The sequence below is a fragment of the Bombyx mori genome, chromosome 14 (assembly GCF_030269925.1).
Source record: "Bombyx mori chromosome 14, ASM3026992v2".
Taxonomy (NCBI): domain Eukaryota; kingdom Metazoa; phylum Arthropoda; class Insecta; order Lepidoptera; family Bombycidae; genus Bombyx; species Bombyx mori.
In genome coordinates this window covers 1,034,772-1,059,996 of record NC_085120.1, presented here as the reverse complement: position 1 = coordinate 1,059,996, position 25,225 = coordinate 1,034,772, and the positions used below count along the sequence as shown (strand labels likewise).

Here is a 25,225-nt window from a genome sequence, read left to right as displayed (position 1 = left end):
GTGATTGAACTCCTTCGAAATGGCTCGACCGATTTTCGTGAATCTTATTAGCGTGCATATTGGCCAGGGTAGAGAATCGGACAACATCTATTTTTCATCCCCCTAAACGTTAAGGGTAGTCCCCATCCCTAAATTTTATTTTTTACCTTTAGACAAAAAAAATATTTTTATTTTTTTATGATACAACATACAAAAATACACACAACCCTACAGGTTCACCCCTCTACGATCAACCCTTATTTTTTATTTGTTAATTAATAACCTTAATTTTTTTTTCAAGAATTTTGTTTTTATTTTGTCATGACTTAGAATTAAAAAAATCATATTACTCTGAATTTTTCACCCCTCTACGATCAACCTCTATTTTTTATTTGTTAATTATAAACTTTAATTTTTTTGGCAAGATATTTTTATTTATTTTCTCATGTCTTAAAATAAAAAAAATCATATTACTCTCAATTTTCACTCTTATACGATCAACACCTATTTTGCCATCCCGATTTTTTAATTTTTTTATTCTATGCATAGAACCGCAATAAGCTTGTAAGATGGCAATCAAATATTATAATTGTAGTACGATAAATTCTTATTCAGAGTTTATAATTTCAAGTTCCTTTAATTATGATTTTTTTTTAATTCAATTTCATCTCCCGCCCTCGCCGGTCGACTATCAATCGATCAGTTATCCCCGCCAGGTGTCACCACTTATCCAGCAAACATCACGTAGTAGGGATGAGGACGAAGCCGGTCTCCTGTCTTACTCACTATACATTTTCAGCCATGTTTTTTGGTTTTATTTGTGTATCAATCGTAGCTTGCCAGTCATGTTTTTTTTTGTTTTATTTGTCTATCAATAGTATGTTCAGTAGGTCTGAGAATCGGCTACTATCTATTTTTCATACCCCTAAGTGATAAGGGTTGTTCACCCCAAACATTTATTTTTTATTTTTATTTTTTGGATATATATATTTCTGGTTATAATGAGGTATTATGTGGTTGAATGAGGTTTTTTTTCTACACTAGAATTTCCCTAGAAATCTTATTTAAGGCAACACAACGTTTGCCGGGTCAGCTAGTATTATATAAAAGCTTCTTCGATTGAATAACCTACAGACGTCACAAAACGTCACAGCGTCACACAACCTCAGTAAAGTTACTTTACAAGAGGGAGGAAGAAGAATCCCACTCACCATCAGCTCAGACCTAATCAACCTAATCCTGCAGCTCATCACCCCTGCTTCAATAGGCAAGGAGTTACAAGCCCGGGCAGAGCGGTTTCCCCGAGGCCCGTCCCGCGCCATTGTAAGGAGACGCGACGACCCGATAGTAAGTAACTTTACTGAGGTTTGTGACGCTGTGACTCTTTGTGTCGTTTGTAGGTTATTCAATCGAGGAAGCTTTTAAAAGTTTGTAGCCAACGATTATTTAAAGTCCAGACATCTAAAAGATTTTGCTGCCACATTGGGTCGATAGAAGTAAAGGACATGATTAAGGATTTGCGGCTTCGCAAGGCACCCGGGTCCGACAGCGTATTCAACCGGGTCATTAAACTTCTACCCGCCCAACTCATCGTGATGTTAGCATCCATTTGCCGCTACGATGAACTGCATAGTTCTCGCAATGAGGAAAGAAGCGAATGCTATCAGCATACATAAGGCTTGTAAACAAAAAATCACACCAACGATCACCCCGCCAGTGATCGATTGATTCACTTTCTCATATAACTTAGCACAATGTACAAGTAAAAAAAAACTGTAATAAATAAATTGTAATCTTGAGATGATTGTTCCACATTAGGAGGAAATCACTGGACAGTTTTTTAATCTCGTTTGAAGAAGGATATGTCATATCAAGGATCATCATGGGGGTAATTTAAAAAAAACTAAATGAAAAACGTCTCCCCGAAAATATTATTTCAAATGTTTTGAAGTCATAATCTAAGCTTATGTTTCAAACGTTTTTAAATACTTGTCATTGAATTCAGCGGTTTTGACTCTTTAATGTAAGCCGTCCTAATGTCAGCTTATTTAAATTTTTAAAGCAAGGGGTGCAGAGAAAAAATTGAGTATATTTTTCGCATTAATTAATGTCTAAAAAAATTGTGGCTTAGTCAAATAGTTTGGTACCAATACTACGTGTCTATAATTGGTTCCAATGCACAATCTCGCAACGGGAAGGACTTGTCTTTTTCCAAACTTTAGAGGGTTTTTTTACTGTTTTATACACTCTAGCCATCAGATGGGGAGTGGTTACCGTTGTCCATGGGCATCAGCAATGTCAGCAGAGCTAACCCACTACTTAGCTATTCATGTCATTATTCATACTCAGGACTCGGAAGAGGCGACCGAAGAAGACATGGATGGAGTGTGTGAATGACGATATGAGAGAGAGAGGAGTGAGTGTTGAGATGACGGCTGATAGAAGAGAATGCAAGAAAAAAATTAGCCTATTGGGATAAGGTGGAGAAAAAAAAGAAGATCGCTGATGGTAAACAATCTAATCCGTTTACTAAGTCTTCTAATTGTTTCCTGCGGAACTTCGCGGTGACTACGGCGAAATGTTATAAATATATAACGCTATGAAACAACTCGCACGCCATCTATCGTGTTTTATGGTACTGCAAAAAAACCCTCTGAAGTAAAAAACTACAAACCAAAATTTTCAATTAAATTCGACAAGCAATTTCAAGTACATCAATAAAGATTAATTTTCAATTGATATATAAATGAATGACTAGATGGCGTTGTTATGAAATATTTACTGTTCACACGACGAAGGACGTTGAAATGGTTCTTTGATGGTTTTACTGGTGGTAGGACCTCTTTTGAGTCCGCACGGGCAGGTACCGCCCCGCCTATTTCTGCCGTGAAGCAGTAATGCGTTTCGGTCTGAAGGGTGGGGCAGCCGTTGGAACTATACTGAGACCTTAGAACTTATATCTCAAGGTGGGTGGCGCATTTACGTTGCAGATGTATATGGGATCCAGTAACCACTTAACAGCAAGTGGGCTGTGAGATCGTCCACCCACCTAAGCAATAAAAAAATATTGATTTAATTTTTTTTTCCTACTTATTCTAGTGACTTAAAGTGAGTGGATGAGCTCTCAGGACTCTAGCCTGACGAATTTGCTAACACTAGCCTTAACAAGAGCATTGCTTCGGAGAACCTATCACCGGATCGGAAACGTGACCCACTGAAAACCCGGTGAGAAACTCAGTGAACCTCAGTGTCTGAGGAAAAAAAATAATGATACTGACTGAATAATAAATATTAGGGGAGATTAAGCGAGACGAGACGAGTCAGTCGCAATGATCGTTTTATCTCTTTCTTGTGCTTAAATAGATATTTTCCAGCCCTATCACCTCGCGTTGGAGTCACACACGACAGTTAAGGGTGTCACCAGAAAAAGTGCAGCAACCTTCAGCTAAATATCTATACTTATATATATATAGGTATATATAAATGAATTGCTGTTCGTTAGTCTCGCCAAAACTCGAAAACGGCTGGACCGATTTGGCTAATTTTGGTCTTGAATTATTTGTAGAAGTCCAGAGAAGGTTTAAAAGGTAGATAAATATGAAAATGCTTGGAATTTAATAAAAATAACAATTTTGTTTTTCCCTTGATGTGTCCCCCGTCGGACGGATTCCTTTTGTTTGTTTAAAGTTTACTTTATACAAAAGTTTAGGTCTTTTATAATTTATCGATTGGGGCACTACGAAGTCTGTGTTTGTCGTTTGTCATTGAACTCTCCTAAACGGCTGGACCGATTTGAATGTTTTTTTTTTGTATGCGTTTGGGTGGCACCCTGGATGGCTTAGATTCACAAATCAGCCTGGCAGATGGCGATGTAGTCGGTATCTAGGTTATTTATCTATACTACAACTAAACGGCTGGATCGACTTGAATGAATTTTTGCAGGACAACGTCAGGCAACGTCGGGTCAGCTAGTGTTATATATCGGCGTACTGCGATTGCCAATCAGCGTATACTAGTGATACGGGGTATTAAAAGTTTACATTTGTAGGTACTACCATACTGCCCCATTATTGCCGCGAATCAATACTGTATTCCGATTTGAGGCGTGGAGTAGCCGCCACAAATTTTAATTGAGAATTCGAACTCACGTCTCAAGGTGATGGCGTTCTCTTTGTTATATCAATTAACACCATACAAGCTGTATGCTCGTATTAGTAAACTAGTGTAATAAAAAAACGCTTCATTGTGTTCTCAAGCGATGCTTTTTTTTTATTGCTTAGATGGATGGACGAGCTCACAGCCCACCTGATGTTAAGTGGTTACTGGAGCCCATAGACATCTACAACGTAAATGCGCCACCCACCTCGAGATATAAGTTCTAAGGCCTCAGTATAGTTACAACGGCTACCCCACCCTTCGAACCGAAACGCATTACTGCTTCACAGCGGAAATAGGCGGGGTGGTGGTACCTACCCGTGCGGACTCCCAAGAGATCCTACCACCAGTGATAACGCAAATTATAATTTTGCGGGTTTGATTTTTATTACACGATGTTATTCCTTCACCGTGGAAGTCAATCGTGAACATTTGTTGAGTACGTATTTCATTAGAAAAAATTAGTACCCGCCTGCGGGATTCGAACACCGGTGCATCGCTTCATACGAATGCACCGGACGTCTTATCCTTTAGGCCACGACGACTTCAAACAGACTAATATTGCTTACGTACTAATATTTGTTTAATTCATTAGCGAAAAGAACTTCTGCAATCAAATACTTTTCAAATTTAATTGATATTAGTTTTATCGACGCCCGACAACAATCGCATCATCGAGATATGGAAGCTGATAAAAATGTATCGAAAGGGTTCCGCAAGGGAATAAAAAAAAGGATTGTGTGGTTTTATGAAACCACGGTAAAAGTGAAACTTTTTTTCACATTATAGACATTTAACTCTGACAAACAACATTTACATTAAACACTGACAAAAACAAAAACAAAATAGCGTGGAGCACTGGCAGAAATGAGTATTAGTCTATACACTACACGATCAGCTGCTGCGAACTATAGGCGCCGCCATATTGGCCTTGGCTGCTTTGACGGGCGCCTTTCACTTTATCTCTACTCCGCGGCCGACCGTCACGCGACATGCAACACACAGACGAAAAAGTTTGGGATGATGTAATAAAAGTTTCACTTTAATACTGAAGCCATTTTACTCGATGTCCGAAAAAGGATATGGGTTGGCAATTAAGCCAATTAGTAAAAATGGATGGTTTTTCGCACAAGAGCATATTCCAGTATGGCTATGCTTATCCTATGCACAGCAAAAGTTGATGGACAATTCAACAAAGTGCTAGGCAGCTGCAAGTGTAACATTACACACATCACCCTTCTATGGCCAGTACAGTTATTTGTTATTAAAATTGTGTTTTTACTGGTCGTAGGACCTCTTGTAAGTCCGCACAGGTAGGTACCACCACTCTGCCTATTTCAGCCGTGAAGCAGTAATGCGTTTCGGTTTGAAGGGTGCGGCAGCCGTTGTAACTATACTGAGACCTTAGAACTCATATCTCTAGGTGGGTGGCGGCACTTACGTTGTATATGTCTATGGGCTCCGGTAACCAATTAACACCAGGTGGGCTTTGAGCTTGTCTACACATCTATGCAATAAAAAAATAAAAAAATTTACGCGCAAATCACTCAAACTACGGAACTCCCGTCGGAGTCGTGCAGCTCACACTTATTCGTTAATTTTTAATTAATATTCTTTTATCATTGAGATAAAAGTCATTAAGGACATCAATAATAATTAATAAATAGACCCGGTAGTAAAGTATTTGTTAAACGTGATCCGGGCAGGCGTGATTCCGCCGCCATCATGAAACAATTCAGCCTGATCTTATGCGTCGTGTTTCATTTCGCTTTTGCGAAACACGAATTATATGATGGGTGAGGTTAAATATAATCTATACTGTTAAAATCGGCGCAAGTAAATATCGTGCGATTGCAGACAATTAATCTGTCCGTCTAATATTGAACGATACGATGTAATATCCATCAATAAAGTTTCGATTGTCTGTACTTTGTCATCATATTATTACGATAACGTAACTTAAGATAGTATCGAATATCCTGTCAATTTCCCCTCTAATATAATATTATTATGTTTGTTCCCTTCCGCCCAGTCGGGTAGCTGAGCTCACGGGCTCAACTTAAGAGAGTTTACAAACACTAGCCCTAGCAGTGCTTCGCTGAATCTACCACCGGATCGGAATCGCGACCCACTGAGAAGATCCGGCGAGAAACTCAGTGGGCTCTACAATGTGTCTATAATTTAATCTTTATCTTTAGGTATTTTATTTTTTTCTTCATCCTTTTGCCTTTTGTCTTTGTAGGTAGACGAGCATACGGTCCACTTGATGATAAGTAGTACCAGTCGCTCATAGAGACAGCGATGCTATGTTATCTTGAACTGACTAAATAACTGTAAATTCTTTGAGGTTAACTTTTAATTACTAAACTAGTACTAAACACACTTAAGTTTTGGGGGGTCAGATTAACGAATTCTCGAGACAAATGTCTTTAGCTTTTTTTTAATTAGATATTTGTTAAAAAAACTTCCGTTCGCAGCCATGGTCTTTACCAAGTCAACGTGGAATTCGTCGAGCAAACCCAACTTCTTGAAGAGATTCAGACCAGATACAACCTGGATGTCTGGGTTTACGCCTACCCTGGTAGACCGGGACAGATCCTCGTTCCAGGTCACCTGAAGGAACAGTTCCAAGAAGAGCTTGCTGCTGCGGGAATTACTTATTCTTTGGAAGTGGAGAACATTAAAGAGTAAGTTACGTTGAAGTTAAACTTTTGGATGCGAACTTTTCGAGCGCGTCGATAATTAAAAGAAAAGTTCTTTGTAGCCGCGTAGAATTAGTTATGACACAATTAGCAGCTTTTGTTTCCAAACTAGTTATATATGGGTGAAATCTGTTTCCTTCTTCTAAGATCCTCAATTTGTTCATAGTACCACCGACATCGTATTTTCTACGACTCCTCTAGAATTTACAAGATATACCTACTTTGTATGCTTTGAACCCTCATATATTCATCTTAATTATCATCCACCTACTTTTTTTTCTTTTTTTTTTTGTTCTACCTAAGCTGATAGCCTTGAGAGGCTACTTCAGCGGAACCTTAACTTAGCTTATCTCACGGGGCTCAAACCTGAGGACGTTGCTAACACGAACCCTAGCAAGAGCCGTGCTTCGCAGAATCTACCACCGGATCGGAAACGCGACCCACTGAGAAGATCCGGCGAGAAACTCAGTGGGCTGTGTCTGAGGGTTAACTTACTCGTCGAGCCCTTCGTCGCAAGCGACTGGTTCGACGAGAACGGTGACCGGTGCTTGAGTTACCTAAAAGCACCGTTAGTGGATCGGGAGGATCCGAAATGAGGTGCTATATAAGTTCTAAGGTCTCACGTATAGTTACAAAGGCTGCCCCACCTTTCAAACCGAAACGCATTACTGCTTCACGGCAGAAATAGGCAGGGTGGTGGTACCCACCCGCGCTGACTCACAAGAGGTCCTACCACTAGTAAATACGCAAATTATAATTTATAATAACATAAGACATCACCAGCGTTTACACATCAATTCAAATAATAATTGATTGATTAAGCCGAGTAAAGTTTTGGGTGTAAGGCTTTCAATTAGTATATTATTATATACGAAATATGTAGAAGCTGAAATTGTTCAAGTATATGACTAGTTTGGGCAGAGCTTTTTGTTGGGTAAAATAATTTAAAGGAGAGCTAGAAAGGGGATTTAGCGGGACTGGGCAATGTTTGGCAAACAACGAAGAGTCTTATCCACCCCATTCCACAGTGCTTGAATACAAAAGTTTTCAAACTTAATGGTGATGATTGGACTCTTACGGTGCTGCTAGTTTATTATTTTAAGGTCGCTCAAAGTCCTATGGAATGAGCTTTGTTTGGATTTTCTCTGAAGAATAAAATCTGTAATGTAGTAATTTGACAGAGAACTAAAGTCATGGACATAGTTCATAGAGTTGGCAAACTTAATGGCAGTAGATTAGACAAATATGTAGAACCGACGATCGCTGGAACTGATGGCTTCTTGAATGAAGGCCACGCACCGACAAATTTAGTGGGGGGCGTTCCCTGGCCAGGTGGAGAGATAATTTACGAATGGTCGACTAAAGGAAACCAATGAGAGAGCCGAAAACTGGTCTCGGTGGTGTAGTTTAGACCTATATCCAATAGTGGCCAACTGTGGGCATAGACGTGTAAAACTTAGATGTGTAAACTGATTAAGGAAGATTTATATTAAGTCAAGATCTTATCTTCCAGGAAATTAGACTTAGAAGATTCATTGTTAGAAGTTGCTGCTGCTCGTAGCAATAGATCCAGATCTCTCCCCGGACTGTCCTTCGACGTTATCCACAGATACGCAGTGGTGAGTAGGTTTTTATATGAACAGCAACACGCTGATTGAAAATTTTTGTAACGTTTTTGGAACGAAGTTCCTTATGGGACGATGCGGAGGGGTACCCTAACCGTGAAAAAACGTCCGTAACGTAAGATTTTATGTTTGTTACCTAATAACTTTTGACTAGGTGAATCCATTTTGATGATTCTTTTTTTATTAGAAAGCTGACGCTTTCCGTGTGGTCTCATTTCAATTTAGTCCAGTTCTGATAATGGTATCCATGAGAAAACCATATAAGCCTTAAATTTGCATTAAGTACGTGCGCGACAAATAGATAAATAACTCAATAACTCAATAGCACGCCAACCGATTTCGATGATTATTGTTTTTAGTGTATATTAACTTGTTTTGGAATATCTTTATTTTATCAATAATAAAATCATAATAAAACATGTATACCCGAATGATTATTTTCTTTATACCTCGATAAAACTTAAAATTAATATTTTTATAATAAGGAACTTCGTTCCTATCCGGTGTCCTACGACACCACAGATCTTTTTTTTTTATAGAGTAGAGAGAGTAATAGTTTAGTAATGTCCACTTAATGATCGCAGGTCGACCGGTATCTTGTGGACTTGGCCAACACCTATCCCAATGTTCGCGTCTTCTCAGCAGGCAGGAGTGTTGAAGGCAGAGATATTAAGTACATTACGATTTCCACGACAAATTTTCAGGTTAGTTAAATTAGATATAGAACAAAATGGTCATAATAATGTTATTTGTAATTCGAATTTCATTTGCTTCTAAAATACTTTTAGGACACCAGAAAACCGGTAGTAATGCTCCAGTCTCTTCTGCACGCCAGAGAATGGGTAACACTTCCAGCAACGCTCTATGCTATTGAGAAGTTGGTTATCGACGTCACTGAAAGGGATCTAGTTAACGATATCGACTGGATCATCTTGCCAATCGCCAACCCTGATGGATACGAACATTCTCATACTAGTGTAAGTTGTTCTTTATGATCGAGATAATAATGAAGTTAGTGACTTTAAACATCGATTTCTCTTCCATTTCAACTGGTACCTAGTTAATGCTAATCATAAATAGAGTTATATTTTTTGTTGCCTTTACACTAATTCGTACAGGAATCTGTAATAAATATATAATAGTTTAAAAAAACTAAAAAAATACGCTTTTATAGAAAATCCAACTAAAAAATAGAAAGTAAATTTTAATAAATTTGAATTAAAAATAGTGTAAGAAAAAATGATTTTATTGTAAAAAAGACATGGGGTGCTTTTTAGGATATTATCAAAATAACCCTTTACTTATATCTGTTCATAAAATATTTATAACTACTGATACCATGCACCCCACGCTTTTTACAATAAAATATTTTTTTCTTACACTATTTTTAATTCAAATTTATTAAAATTTATATTCTATTTTTTAGTTGGATTTTCTATAAGAGCCTATTTTTTTAGTATTTTAAACTATTATTTATTTTTAATTTTTTAGTTGAATTTAAATTTTTTCAATATTTTTTTTTAATATTGACTTGTCATCGGTCCTTAATAAGTATACCAAATTTCATTTCGTTTTGAAGGGGTTCAAAATCATGTTCAAAGATTCCGTTACAAACATGCATACACGTCTGAAGCTAATAGAAGCGTATTAAAAAGGAATTTATTATCGAAAGTAATTTTATTACATTTCTTTTATAGGCACGCTTCTGGCGCAAAAACCGCGCCCGCAACTCCTTTTGCATGGGGGTCGATTTGAATCGTAACTTTGACATATTCTGGGGAACCGCGTCCAGCACCAACCCCTGCTCTGACACCTTCCATGGGCGCCGTGCTTTCTCCGAACCCGAGTCCGCCATCGTCCGTGACATTCTGCATGCGCACAGGAACAGATTGGAGTTGTATATTGACATCCACAGTTTTGGCAGCATGGTCTTATATGGTTACGGCAACAGACAGCTTCCTCCTAATGCGTTGGCCGTCAATTATCTCGGAGTACAAATGGCCCAGGCTATCGATGCTGTGAAATGGCCTCAGAATAGAAACTACATTGTCGGCAATGTTGCCATGGTTCTTTACATGGCTTCCGGTGGGTCAAGCGACTACGCCATGGTCACTGGCGTTCCATTCAGCTACACATTTGAATTGCCCTCATACAGAGGAATCACGAGTACAGTACAAGGATTCCTGGTCGAGCCCGACTTCATTCTCCAGGCTGGCTTCGAGACCTGGGAAGCCATCAAAGTTGGAGCCAGATTCGCTGCGAGAAACTTCAACAGACGCGCTGGACAATAAGTAAACTTCATAGAAAATACTTAATTTGTGTTTCAATTATTTATATTGAATCATTACAATAATCTTGTTTGTTTATCTTTCCATAATTCGGGAAACAAACACATTATGACGATGATGTTTTGAGTTGAGAATAAAGAAACATAAATGGTTATAGTTTTTCTTAGTTTTTTTAAAGTCGTAGACATAATAAAAATTACTTTAGAGGTTAAACAATCGTTTCATTTATTTCTTTATATTAATAAAACAATCTAAAATAGTGGACAAATTACGTTGGTAATTAAATTAATTATTTAGGTATACCAATACTTTGAACCCTGTAACTATACTGAGACCTTAGAACTTATATCTAAAGTGGCGCATTTACGTTATAGATGCCTATGGGCTCCGGTAACCACTTAACACCAGGTGGGCTGTGAAACCGTCCACCCATCAAGACAATAAAAATAAAAAAGTGTTCCGCTATCGTAATTCTGTCGGAATGGTGGCATCAGGTTAGCTACAGTAGACCGCGGCTTGGCTGTGCCCCTGTGTGTTCGTTATGCTCAACTACTCTTTATTTTCAAGACTAATTACTACTTGGAAATATTTTTGTTTTGTCGTATCCATTATTTACAGTTTTCGACATAATATACCACCCTTTGTGGGCCACCCTGTATATATATGGGTTATAGCCTATACGCAAACGATGCCTCTCGTTGTAGAGTTACAGAAAACTGCGCGCTTCTCAAAAAAAAGTATAATTACGAATAAATCTATTTATATAAAAATGAATTGCTGTTCGTTAGTCTCGCTAAAACTCGAGAACGGCTGGACCGATTTGGCTAATTTTGGTCTTGAATTATTCGTGGAAGTCCAGGGAAGGTTTAAAAGGTAGATATATGAAAATGCTCGGAATTAAATAAATAAAACAATTTTATTTTACCTTTGATGTGTCCCCCGTCGGACGGATTCATTTGTTTGTTTTAAGTTTATTTTATACAAAAGTTTAGGTATTATATTTATTTATTGATATTCTCAAAGTTGGACATTGTGTAAGCCGTACTTTAGTCAGACAAAAAGTTGAATGTCACTTTTATATAATGCTTTGAGAAGTTTAGGTTATTGATTTAGTTATTGCATAAAAGGATGAAAGAGTTAACATGATTACCGAAATTTAAGCCAAAGGTCCGGTACCTCGGGTGTGACGTTGTTCGCGCGTTGAGCATGGCGGCGCACGCTAACCGAATTATCGGATCGGCGAGCGCAGCCAGGTGCATGTTGCGGCCGGTGTTGGCATCCGGGCTCCCGACCAGGATTAAGCTCGCCATTTACCAGACATACGTCTGTTCCCGCCTCATATACGCTGCTGCGGCCCGGTACCAGCTGTTGTCTGCGTCTCAGCGATCTAAGCTGCAGGCCCAGCAGAATCTTGCCCTCCGTAATATCGTCGGGGCCGGGCGGTACGTCAGAAATGACGTTATCGTCGGTAGGTGTAGAGTCGCTCAGGCAGTTCGTGATTAGGCTCACCCGTAACATGTACGAATAAGCCGAAAACGGCCCCCATGAGCATCTCCACAACATTACCCCGCTGCACGCCAGACCACCTGATTGAAAGGCGTTGTCACGGGAGCTTTTGGTACCCCCAAAGATCGTTCGGAGTTAAAGATCCTCATCGGCTGTAAGGCAGGTGAGGACCTATGAGAGTCCCCCTTGTAGCTGGGTTTCACCAGCCTCTTCGCACATGCCTCTAGTCTGTCTGGCGGGTGCCCCCTCAGGGGTCCGCACTCCAGTTGGGAGCGTCAGTCTTCTCTCCATTTAAAAGAGGGTGTTACATTGCCCCACTTAGGGGCCAGACGCTATGCTGCAGCAAAAAAAAAAGTCCACTTAGCACCAGGACAGACATTACTTCGTTTACCTATACACTATACAGTAACTACAGTAACTATTCAAGATTCAGATTTCAGTTGTATCATATTCTCACCTTCCGTCTCCATCTTCGCCTGATCTCATTTCTAAGACTGATTCGTTATCTCAGACGATTCCAATAATCAGATATGAATTATCATATTTTAGTTTACTCAAAGTAAAGTATGATTCTTAAGGCTAATCACCTATATGTTGTAATATTATATCAAAACCACATTCTACCATTAAAACATAACATTTTCTTTGGCTTTTACGACCCGTAGTCATACTTGTAATTAAAAATATTGTTGGAGTACCTAGTCATGGTAGAACAAAAATATATTTGACGGATGCCTGAATCTCACCAGCGACATTATCAAGATAAACTTACAGAAATAAAAGTTTCGAAAAACAACATTTGAACCGTCTGTCTACAGAGCAATTTTACTGAGGAATTATTCGAGATGATCCCCTCATCTCCTTTTTATCATCGCACCTCCCGCCATCGGAGCAGAGTTCGTGCATATTATCTGGAACCGATGTGTTCATCGACAGTGCGTTTCCAAAGATCTTTTTTGCCACGTACCATCCGGCTTTGGAATGAGCTCCCCTCCACGGTGTTTTCCGAGCACTATGACATGTCCTTCTTCAAACAAGGCTTGCGGAGAAGAACTTTATGGTAGGCAGTGGTTTGGCTCTCCTGACATTGATGAAGTCCATGGGCGACCGTAACCACTCATCGTCAGGTGGGCCGTGTGCTCGTCTGCCTACAATGGCAAAAAAAAAAAAAACTTGTATTGTGGAAGATCTCCCCATTATCGGTATCTCCCAAAACGAATTATACCTTTTTATTTCACGTTTATTACATAAAAAAGAATAATGATATAATTTATTGCTAAATGCGAAAAAAAAATTTAAAAGTAATTTGAACTATATCATTAATATATATGTCAGCACACGTCAGGGATGGCTGAGCGGTAGGTTCCGTCATCACTCGTATTTGGATGAACTCAGTTTATAAAAAGTCAATCAAACCTTTTGAATAATAATTATTGAAACTCAACACACACAACTTTCACAATGACAGGATAAACCGACAGTTTCGTTGCACATACCGACAGACCGACTGACTGACTGACTGACTGACTGACTGACTGACTGTCAGAGACTCACTGCTGAGACGGACGGAATCACTGTCTGACACGAATGCCACGACCCTATCCACGTACCGCCATTTTATACTGTGGCGTTACGGAGTCTACCCTTCATTTTGTGATATTTATCAAAACAACATTTCATCATTTAAAATAATAATCAAAACCACCGTCTTAATATTACTAAAAGTCGTTATCCACGACATAATAATATATAAGTAATTATTATTTATTAATATATTCCTTTTAATACTGTATAAACTATTATATGTATGTATGTATGTATATATGTGGGATCGCGGTGCACAATGAAATTAGCGAATTTGTTAAATTTTATTTAATCATCAGTTCACAAAAATATACGTCTTTTCTTATTTCGTCTTAATCAATCTGTCACTTATACTTCATGCACCATCTGTCATCTGTCAGGTCGGTGTGGCCAATGGTTACACCTAAATATTCCCACACGGCCGTCCTGCTCAGTCGTCTGTCCCAGATGATTCGTACTCGACAGCATCAGCAACCCAAGGTTTCATCATATACAACACACACATCACATACAACTGTGAATATGTACTTGTAATTCTTATTTGTTGATGTCAACGGTCCCAAATGGTCAATATAGTAAGTAGATAGTGGTATGTCTCCTTTGTCTATGGCATGCAGAAAACCTACGGATTTTCCCTTTTTATGTGAAATTAAAATACACTCTATGCAGTGTTCTAATACTGATTTGATCTTATCTTTCATGTTTTCAAAGTAATAGTTTCTGGAAATCAACTCTTCTGTTTTAATTAATCCAAAATGTCCCTTGTCATGATTTTTTCTAATAATTTCATTTTGCATTTTCTTAGGTACCACCATTAATTTTTTTCCATCTTTTATTTTCCATAATATTCCAGCTTCAATCATAAAGTCATCATAATGTTCTTTTTCTAATACCTTTAATTCAACTTTGGATTCTTTACAACATTTTCCAGGGTCATATTCTGTCAGTATTTTCTCAATCTGATCTTTATATTTGAAATTTCCTATAATCATTGGTTCCTCAGCCTGATCCTCTAACATTGTGAGTTGTAAAATTCTTTTAGCAGAAATAACACCAGACTTAAAACTGAGTTCTATGTCCTGTAATATTGGGTTCCCTATTATTACATCAACTGGTATTTTGTCATCTTCGATGATATAGAACGTTGCTTCACATTGGCAACCATCAATCTCAATTCTTGGAGTACATGAGCCTCTTGTATGTACCTCACAGTCACCAATGCCTGTCAAGCTTTGTACTAAATCAGGATGGTAGTTACACGTGTCGCCATGTATTTGAGTAAATGTAGATTCATTCATTAGGTTCACATCACTGCCAGTGTCAATAAGTGATTTTACCATAACATTATTGATCATAACTTCTTTGTAGGGTGCTTGGCTATCATTCTTCTTGTTACATTTTATTTCTAGAGTCTTCTTTATATTTTTGGGACAGTCAGTTGACTTATGTCCAAAGTCATTACAACGGAAGCACTTTATTCCTTTAGAGCAGCCTGAAGATTCATGATCTAGGTCTCCGCAGTTGAAACATCTCTTCTTAGGTAATGGTTTCTTCCATCCAGATGTTGTAGGCTTGGATGTTGTTGATTGATTATAAGCTTTGTTTGACGTTCGACATTTCTTCTTTATTTCAGCATATAAATCAAGTTTTTTCCTAAATTCTTTGATGTTGGAAGCTCCATATAGTATAGTTTTATTCATTTCATTGTCAGGGATGCCATCAATGATGTATTCCATTAGGGCGTCATCTTCAATATTTCCGAGTACTGCTAGTTCTTTGAGTTGCAAAAAATATTGTTGGTAGGTTTCACCTGGTTTCATCTTCCTATTTGATATGGTCTTGTGAATGGCTGCGCTATTCAGATGTAGTCCAAATTCCTCTTTTAATCCCGTTTTCAAAAGTTCCCATGTAGTCGTACCAGTCAAAGATCTCAGGAACAATTTTGCTGTCCCCTTCAAAAGCCTTTTTGCGTAGATCAGTTTTTCAATACCCGTCCATTGCATGAGATTAGCGATATCTTCAAAATCCTTTATAAATATATCCACGCCGTATGCATCGTCACCAGAAAATGCAGTCATAGATTTTTCTAATTCGCAGAAGGAAATTTGTGGAGCAGGTTCAGCAAAGCATTCTTCGTCTTCTTTAGCACCCTTCCGAGGCATTTTACTATCAATAGAATTCTTTGTAAACGTCTTCACGTGAAATTTGAAATGTGAAAATACCCTCACTTTTTCCCGTGTGCGTAGTCTTTGTTCGCAACTTTTGTACACTGATCACCGATCTTGATGTCGATTTCGATCCCGGACGAGCCCCCAAAGTTTTGTGGGATCGCGGTGCACAATGAAATTAGCGAATTTGTTAAATTTTATTTAATCATCAGTTCACAAAAATATACGTCTTTTCTTATTTCGTCTTAATCAATCTGTCACTTATACTTCATGCACCATCTGTCATCTGTCAGGTCGGTGTGGCCAATGGTTACACCTAAATATTCCCACATATATGTATGTATGTATATGTATATTTGATTTTGTATATATGTAGATATACTTTTTTTGTATGTATTCGTAGCCTAATATAAATTTCATTGCACCTACCACTATTTACTCTGCACTACCTTTGGTTGACTGGTAGAGAATGCCTTAGGCATTAAGTCCGCCAATGTAAATTTTACATGAAGTGTAATAAATAAATAAAAAAATAATTATCGAGAGGTTCGTATTTTCGATTCATGATTTACCCATGCTTTAGCCTTATATGATGGTACTGATATATTTCTAGAAGCAATACTATCAAGCCCTCCCAATTCGTGCTATTTATGTTTTTTTTTATTTTTTATTTTTTATTGCTTAGATGTGTGGACGAGCTCACAGCCCACCTGGTGTTAAGTGGTTACTGGAGCCCATAGACATCTACAACGTAAATGCGCCACGCACCTTGAGATATAGTTCTAAGGTCTCAATATAGTCACAACGGCTGCCCCACCCTTCAAACCGAAACGCATTACTGCTTCACGGCAGAAATAGGCGGGGCGGTGGTACCTACCCGTGCGGACTCACAAGAGGTCCTACCACCAGTAATTACGCAAATTATAATTTTGCGGGTTTGATTTTTATTGCACGATGTTATTCCGTCACCGTGGAAGTCAATCGTGAACATTTGTTGAGTACGTATTTCATTAGAAAAATTGGTACCCGCCAGCGAGATTCGAACACCAGTGCATCGCTCGATACGAATGCACCGGACGTCTTATCCTTTAGGCCACGACGACTTATGTAGTAATAAGTTAATATATATCGTTGATCCACGCACTTATATTCAAATTTAGTTACGTTTTTATTCGTTTAAATTTGACGTATAATATATTAATAATTTTATCTCTAAAATAAATGATTTCAGTATTTACTAGATTTTTTATTTAATTTTTTATTGCATAGATGGGTGGACGAGCTCACAGTCCACATGTTGTTATGTGGTTCCGGAGCCCATAGACATCTCCAATCTGTATTCATAAATCGTCTGTCTGTCTGTCTGTTTGATTGATAAATTTGATTTCGTTTCCTCTACATTATATTATTACTTGGGATATACCGATATACGTACTATCTTTCGTATTTATTGATATTAATAGATTTTAAGAAATTTTTTGAGTATTTCATGCTACATGGCTACAGTGCTTGTAATGTTGCTGATGTCCAATAGCCACAATTATCACCTTTTATCAGGCGGACTGGATCTTTAGTTTTATCGCGATATAACGGTAAAACCCCATATTGTAAATGTATCTTAGATAACAAAAATAATTAAATATCACTAATTAGTTTTTAAAAATGCAATCAAACTTATCATGGTGATGTAGTAATGAAACAATAGAAATTGCCTAATTATATCATGAAAATTAAAATACATCAGTTATTAAATCCCTTTATCGTATGATAATATCCTCAAGGCTATGTTTATTAACTAATAAATAGATTGAAAACTTATGTATTTCGTGAACGCGATTAGAAAAGGTCTGACTATAATGAGAGGTTTCGGTTTGATTTTGTGTCTAATATTTAATTACGTATTTGCGAAGCACGAATTTTATGAAGGGTAAGATTTTTATTGAGCGACATTCATTGCTACTTTTAAATCACGGTTCAAAGCCTTCTTATTGGTGGCAGGACCTCTTGTGAATTCGCACGGGTAGGTATCACCGCCCTGCCTATTTCTGCCGTGAAGCAGTAATGCGTTTCGGTTTAATTATTTGCCAATAATGGCGGTTTGCGCCCATAATTTTATGCTACACACATCACTTTTATACCAATTTACTTACAAACTTACAACAAACATTATAAATCAACAGTTATGGTCTATTAAAATATAAATAGTTATTTTGAAGTTATAAAAAGAACTAATCGACAAAGGGTAAAAGTAAAAACCCCTTTTTAATTTTGCAATCTCTTAAAATATTTATCATAATATACTTAGTCTGGCTATAAATACTGTTACAATTAAAAATAAACAAAATATTACATTTGAATTTGGAATTTGTTATTTTTATATGGTTGCTCATTGAGTTTTCTCATTTTGGCGCCAATACATTGTACAATATTTTGCGATATTAAAATGGAGTGGGGTGATAAAGAGAACCGAATCGCTGTGATTGCATTACACAAAGTAGGTATGGAGCCAAACGCAATTTTTAAAACTCTCCATACGCTTGGTATTAGTGAAATGTTTGTGTACCGGGTCATTAATAGGTGCAATGAGACCTCCTCTGTTTGTGACAGAAAAGATCTGGTTGTCCACGTAGTGTTCGTACTCCTGTCCGAAAGCAAAAGATTTTATTTCGGGAGATGAAGATGGCACCTAGAACCATGTCGCGTATTTTAAAAGATGACTTAGGACTTGCAGCCTATAAGAGACGTACTGGTCATTTCTTAACTGATAATTTAAAAGAGAATAGGGTGGTAAAATCGAAACAACTACTGAAGCGGTACGCAAAGGGAGGTCATAGAAAAGTTTTGTTTACGGATGAGAAAATTTTTACAATTGAGCAACATTTTAACAAACAAAATGACCGTATTTATGCTCAAAGCTCTAAGGAAGCTTCCCAATTAGTCGACAGAGTGCAACGTGGGCACTATCCGACTTCAGGGTTGGTTTGGTGGGGTATTAGCTATGAAGGAGTGACTGAGCCATACTTTTGTGAAAAAGGTATCAAAGCATCGGCACAAGTGTATCAAGATACCATTCTTGAGAAGGTAGTGAAGCTCCTTAACAACACCATGTTCAATAATCAAGAATGGTCCTTCCAGCAAGACTCGGTGCCACGTCATAAAGCTTGGTCTACGCAGTCTTGGTTGGAAACGAACATTTCGGACTTCATCAGAGCTGAAGACTGGCCGTCGTCTAGTCCCGATCTTAATCCGCTGGATTATGATTTATGGTCAGTTTTAGAGAGTACGGCTTGCTCTAAACGCCATGATAATTTGGAGTCCCTAAAACAATCCGTACGATTGGCAGTGAAAATTTTTCCCATGAAAAGAGTGCGTACTTCTATGGCCTCAACGTTTAAAGGACTGTATTGCAGCCAATGGAGACCACTTCGAATAAGCTTTTTATACTTTAAATTGTTTTATATTTATGTATTAAACTAACACACTGTAAAAGTAATAAATGTTATTTGCAATAGATATTTTGTTTATTTTTAATTGTAACAGTATTTATGGCCAGACTAAGTACAATAAAGTGTTTTTCAACAGTCATGGCCTGTACCAAGTGGACGTGATTTTTGTGGAACAAACACAGTACCTCCAAGAATTACAATCCAAATATGCCATCGATGTTTGGATTAACGCACATCCAGGGAGGCAAGGGCAGATTCTCGTTCCTGATTACCTGAAAGAAAAGTTCGAAGAAGAACTTAAAGTTGCTGGAATTGGATACACATTACTAGTAGAAAATATCAAGGAGTAAGTTTTTGTATGATTAATTTGTAAGTTTTACCTTTTGTAAGTTTGGATATCAATCAGTCTCTATAGTTTTTTATTTATTTTTATTGCTTAGAGGGTTGGACGAGCTCACAGCCCACCTGGTGTTAAGTGGTTACTGGAGCCCATAGACATCTACAACGTAAATGCGCCACCCACCTTGAGATATAAGTTCTAAGGTCTCAGTATAGTTACAACGGCTGCCCCACCTTTCAAACCGAAACGCATAACTGCTTCTCAGCAGAAAATAGGCAGGGTTGTGGTACCTACCCGTGCGGACTCACAAGAGGCCCTACCATCAGTAAAAAAGGAATCCCGCTGCTGCAGAGCCGACTGTGTGGGATTTGTTCCGTATTTTGTTTTTTATTACAGGAAATTGGACTTGGAAGATTCTTTGTTAGAAGCTGCTGCAGCTAGAACCAATAGGTCCAAGTCTAGTCCTGGATTGTCGTTTGATGTTATCCACAGATATGACGTGGTAAGTAGTGAACTTTTATTTGGGTTGACGATAGGAGAGTAAAAACTTTGACTCGGTTGTGCAGTAGTTAGCGCACCGACCGATTTTTTTTTGTTCTTTTTTTTTTTTCTTGCTCCGGCCGTCGTGATTTCATTTCCTAGATTAGGCAAACATTGTGGGATGATCAAGTTTGTTTAGTCTTTGTCTTGATGTATCCATAGCACCGAGAATCCTAACTTAGGTCGGATGAGCATGCGTAATTTGTTAAAAAAATTAACAAACCATTATAATTGCGCGGACCATGGGACTAAAGATCAGGGTGGAGAATTAGTCCCGATATTGTTACAATGATACTATAATGTCATGTTGATAAACTATAATTATTAAAAAATATTTGTATCAGATGTCTAAATGCCAAAAGTAATAGTCACTATTTCACCATATTTAATCAGTCTCTTTTAAAACTTTATGTTCGTACCGGCTCCCATGTTGCGTTTCAATAAGAATATCCAGAAACCAGCGAGCAAAAGAATGCATTATCCAAGTATCTAATCGTGCTTCTTGAGCATATTTTTACTTATTTATTTTTTAATGCGTAGATGGGTGGATAAGCTCATAGCCCAACTGGTGTTAAGTGATTACCGGAGCCTATAGACATCTACAACGTAATTGTCGCCATCCACCTTGAGATATGAGCGCTAAGGTGTCAGTATAGTTTCAACGGCTGCCCCACCCTTCAAGCCGAAACGGCATAACTTCACGGCAGAACAAGGCAGGGTGGTACCTACCCGCGCGCACTCACAAGAGGTCCTACCACCAGTAAAGCATCTGTGGTGCTATTAAATTGACTTAATATCACTCATGTATATTCATTGAACGATACTGCTCATCAAATTTTCAAGAAGTTAACTCAATTCAATCTCCTATGAGTAAAACTGGAATAATAATTGCTGAAAGTGATTACTAGCTCTTGTTAACAGAGCCTCGAAAATAACGCAGATTACTTTATGACCAGGTTGATCAGTATCTAGTGGACTTGGCCAATAGCTACCCTGAAACCGTCACCGTTGTTTCGGCTGGGAAAAGCGTCGAAGGCAGGGATATCAAGTATCTAAAAATTTCCACAACAAATTTTCAGGTTAGTCAATAAATAATCGGACCACAAAATTGGGGAAACCCACTTTGGAGAGGCTACAGGGGCCTAGAAGAACTAAAAAGCTTCAAAAAAACCTGGCTTAGAGGCAAGGGGAAACCACTACGACTATCTCCCAAGAGAATGTCCCGACCTTAGTTGACCAGAGGCTATCCACCAAATGCCTATATAGAGTGTTCCAATATTTTGGTCATATAGCAAGAAAACCCTCTGACAATCTGGAGAGACTCAGACGATCCAGAGGTCGGAGCCAAAAAAGATGGAGTGACCAAGTATCCGAGTGTCTGGACATGACACTGAGCCAAGCTCTTCACTGTGCCAGAGACCGACAAAAGTGGCTACAAATTACTAAAAAAGGTCACAGGCGGGCGTATCACGATGCTCAGCAATGAGCGGTCGACTGAAGGAGGAGAAGGATTTTTTTAATGATCTACCTTCGCATACGAATGTATAGATTCGGTTGTGACAAGAAGTGCGAGTTCATTTAGTCTTTTACTTTGTCGATTCTCACTAATATATTTCGATGCCAGTTAGGGCCACGCCTATTATTGTTTTTTCTTAAAAATTAATTAAAAATTATTCTTGATTAAAAATTTAATTTTATCGTCCCAGGAGTAACAAGTTTGAAAAGTTGATCGTTTGCGGAAAAGTTTGCCTGGATGTGTTAATTTCTTAATATTTTTAACCTTATTTGTCTATTTATTTATCAATTTATCATACATACCAGCCATATAATATAATATTTTTTAAATCTAATTTAAATTTAAACTCTAACTTGTTTAATTCGAATAATTTCAGGACACTAGGAAACCAGTAGTGATGCTCCAATCTCTTCTTCACGCGAGAGAATGGGTGACCCTTCCAGGAACACTTTACGCTATTGAGAAACTGGTGATCGATGTAACTGAGAGCGACCTTCTCCAAGATATTGACTGGATCATCCTGCCCATTGCCAACCCTGACGGATACGAAATTTCTCATACAGAAGTAAGTTATTTTTGGTTTTTGTGTCAAGTAATGGATACTGCGACATGAATCACACATTTTGCTTTCCATTGGATGAAATTACCTAGAGATACAAAAATACCATTTGATGATAGCATTTTTTTTATTGCTTAGATGGGTGGATGAGCTTACACCCCCTGGTGTTAAGTGGTTGCTGGAGCCCATAGACATCTACGACGTAAATGTGCCACCCACCTTGAGATATAAGTTCTAAGGTCTCAGTATAGCTACAACGGCTGCCCCATCCTTCAAACCGAAACGCATTACTGCTTCACGGCAAAAATAGGCAGGGTAGTGGCATATATGTAATTAATAATAAAATTCCATTTTAGTTTCGATTCTGGCGCAAAAATCGCGCCCCTCACGCTTGTATGGGCGGCGTCGACCTTAATCGCAATTTCGACGTCTTCTGGGGAATATGGTCCAGCTCGAATCCTTGCGCCGAGGATTACCGTGGGCCGTATGCTTTCTCCGAACCAGAGACCGCGATAATCCGTGATATTCTACACGAATATAGAAACCGCTTGGAAGTCTACATTGATCTCCACAGTTTTGGCAGCATGATCTTATTTGGCTATGGTAACGGTCAGCTTGCGCCTAATGCACTGACGCTCAATTTCCTTGGAGTCCAGATGGCACAGGCCATTGATGCTGTCAAATGGCCCCAGAATAGAAATTACATTGTGGGTCATATTCCGTCAATCCTTTACAGGGCTTCTGGTGTGTCTAGCGACTACGCTACTAGTGTGGGTATACCATTAAGCTATACATATGAACTGCCATCCTACAGGGGTATTGTCGGCACATTACAAGGCTTTCTGGTGGAGCCTGAATTTATTGCTCAAGCTGGATTCGAGACATGGCAAGGTATCAAAGTGGCAGCTCGATTTGCTGTCAGGAATTTCAGAAGCCGTACTACTGAAAAGTAGATTTTTTATTTATTTTGTTTCCATCATATACGAGCCCTGGATAATCACAAATCATAATAATATTTCTTTTATATCCGATATGCTTATTAATTTTTGTTAGATTTTTTTCCTGGTTTAATAATGTTCAAACAAATAGAAATAGTCATTTAAATAAAGTAATAGTTTCCGGCAATTGCTTTGTGTTTATCGACAAACTCTGAAAATAAACGAGCCCAACACTAAATAGAATATGGCGGACGCGGATAGAATATTTTGAATTGGAAATTGATCCTGCACAGCGTTCGAACTTCCACTAAGAATGAGACGGGAAGATTCCAATTAGAATCTTCAAGTTTACATGCGCGGATTCACTGCGAAATCTTCCTAATAATTATGCTAATTTTTAACGCAAACGAATATTTTAATGCACACAATTCATGAGAAAGCAGGTAATTAAATTACTATTACTGGTGGTAGGACCTCTTGTGAGTCCGCACGGGTAGGTACCACCACCCTGCCTATTTTTTCCCTTAAACAGTAATGCGTCTCGGTTTGAAGGGCGGGGCAGCCGTTGTAACTATACTGAGACCTTAAAACTAATATCTCAAGTTGGGTGGCGCATTTACGTCGTAGATGTCTATGGGCTCCAGTAACCACTTAACACCAGTCGTCCACCCCTCTAAGCAATAACAAAAAACACGTTGTGAGTTCCGTGAAGCAACCAATTTATTGAGTCGAATTGATTGATTTTATAGGTAATGTTTTGCGATAAAACGAGTTCTAGATAATATCGATTTTGATAAATTTATGTTTTTTATTTATTTATTGCTTATATGGGTGGACGAGCTCACAGCCCACCTGGTGTTAAGTGGTTACTGAAGCCCATAGACATCCACAACGTAAATGCGCCACCCAGCCTGAGATAAGTTCTAAGGTCTCAGTATAGTTACAACGGCTGCCCCACCCTTCAAACCGAAACGCATTACTGCTTCACGGCAGAAATAGGCAGGGTGGTGGTACCTAGCCGTGCGGACTCACAAGAGGTCATACCACCAGTGACAGTGTTAAATGAATAACATTATAGTAACAAGAAAGCATCGTTTAACGTATAATATAATTTAAAGTACTTAAATATTCCGATTACTGGAGTAATTAGTGATGAAATATTCGTGTAGTGATATTTTCTATGAACATTATACATTACCAGAGGTCCCGTAGTAGTCGAAATTCGACTATAATTAATTGGAATTGTAAGTTTGTACACTATTATGATTGTATTTTATACATCTATAATCACAAATTTCGCCAAGACTACACTATAAACAAATATTAACAAAGACAAACAATATTTAATCTATTCTCAATTTGACAACAGACGTCAAGAACAAAAGTTTGACAATAAATAGTATGCATGCGTGCGTGTGTCAAATACATCGTATGTAGTGTGTGTAATGTTTTCTTTATTGATTTACTGTATCTTTTATGCATTATTTAAAAAAAATATTAGCGTTGTGCACTTCTTCTCTATATTCTCTATAAGTGTGGAAAATTTCATACTCCACCGTCCGCGCAATTTTCGTAAAAAGGGATACAAAGTTTTTGCTTTACGTATTAATATATAGATGAAGTGTTTCGGTTACAATTGTCATTAGTTTATGAAAAAAATATCAGTAAAAACTGAATAAATACTTACGTACAGCAAATGCACAGAAAAAGCTGGTGTATGTACTTTAAAAATAATTAGACTAAGGTTTAATAAACACTGAAATTATATTCATCTCGGGATAGGTGGCTTCTTCCGCTTTGTACCAATTGTGTTATATCACTTTAAGATACATTCATATTTATTTTTTATTTTTAATTGCTTAGATAGATGGACGAGCTC

The 25,225-nt window shown here is 38.0% G+C and overlaps 2 protein-coding genes across 2 annotated transcripts; both read left to right on the top strand.

Moving 5' to 3' along the window:
* Window positions 1-5,769: 5,769 nt before the first annotated feature.
* On the top strand, window positions 5,770-10,962 carry LOC101745066 (carboxypeptidase B). The gene is made up of 6 exons (XM_004922755.3): window positions 5,770-5,930; window positions 6,612-6,821; window positions 8,350-8,455; window positions 9,046-9,165; window positions 9,250-9,438; window positions 10,159-10,962. The coding sequence occupies exons 1-6, from the start codon at window positions 5,860-5,862 to the stop codon at window positions 10,750-10,752; spliced, it is 1,290 nt and encodes a 429-aa protein (XP_004922812.1). The 5' UTR covers window positions 5,770-5,859; the 3' UTR covers window positions 10,753-10,962.
* A 6,696-nt stretch (window positions 10,963-17,658) lies between these two features.
* Window positions 17,659-23,533, top strand: LOC101744924 (carboxypeptidase B). The gene is made up of 6 exons (XM_038015391.2): window positions 17,659-17,934; window positions 19,590-19,799; window positions 20,190-20,295; window positions 21,290-21,412; window positions 22,226-22,414; window positions 22,765-23,533. Exons 1-6 carry the CDS (start codon window positions 17,825-17,827, stop codon window positions 23,359-23,361), a joined length of 1,335 nt encoding a protein of 444 aa, XP_037871319.1. The 5' UTR covers window positions 17,659-17,824; the 3' UTR covers window positions 23,362-23,533.
* Window positions 23,534-25,225: the final 1,692 nt, after the last annotated feature.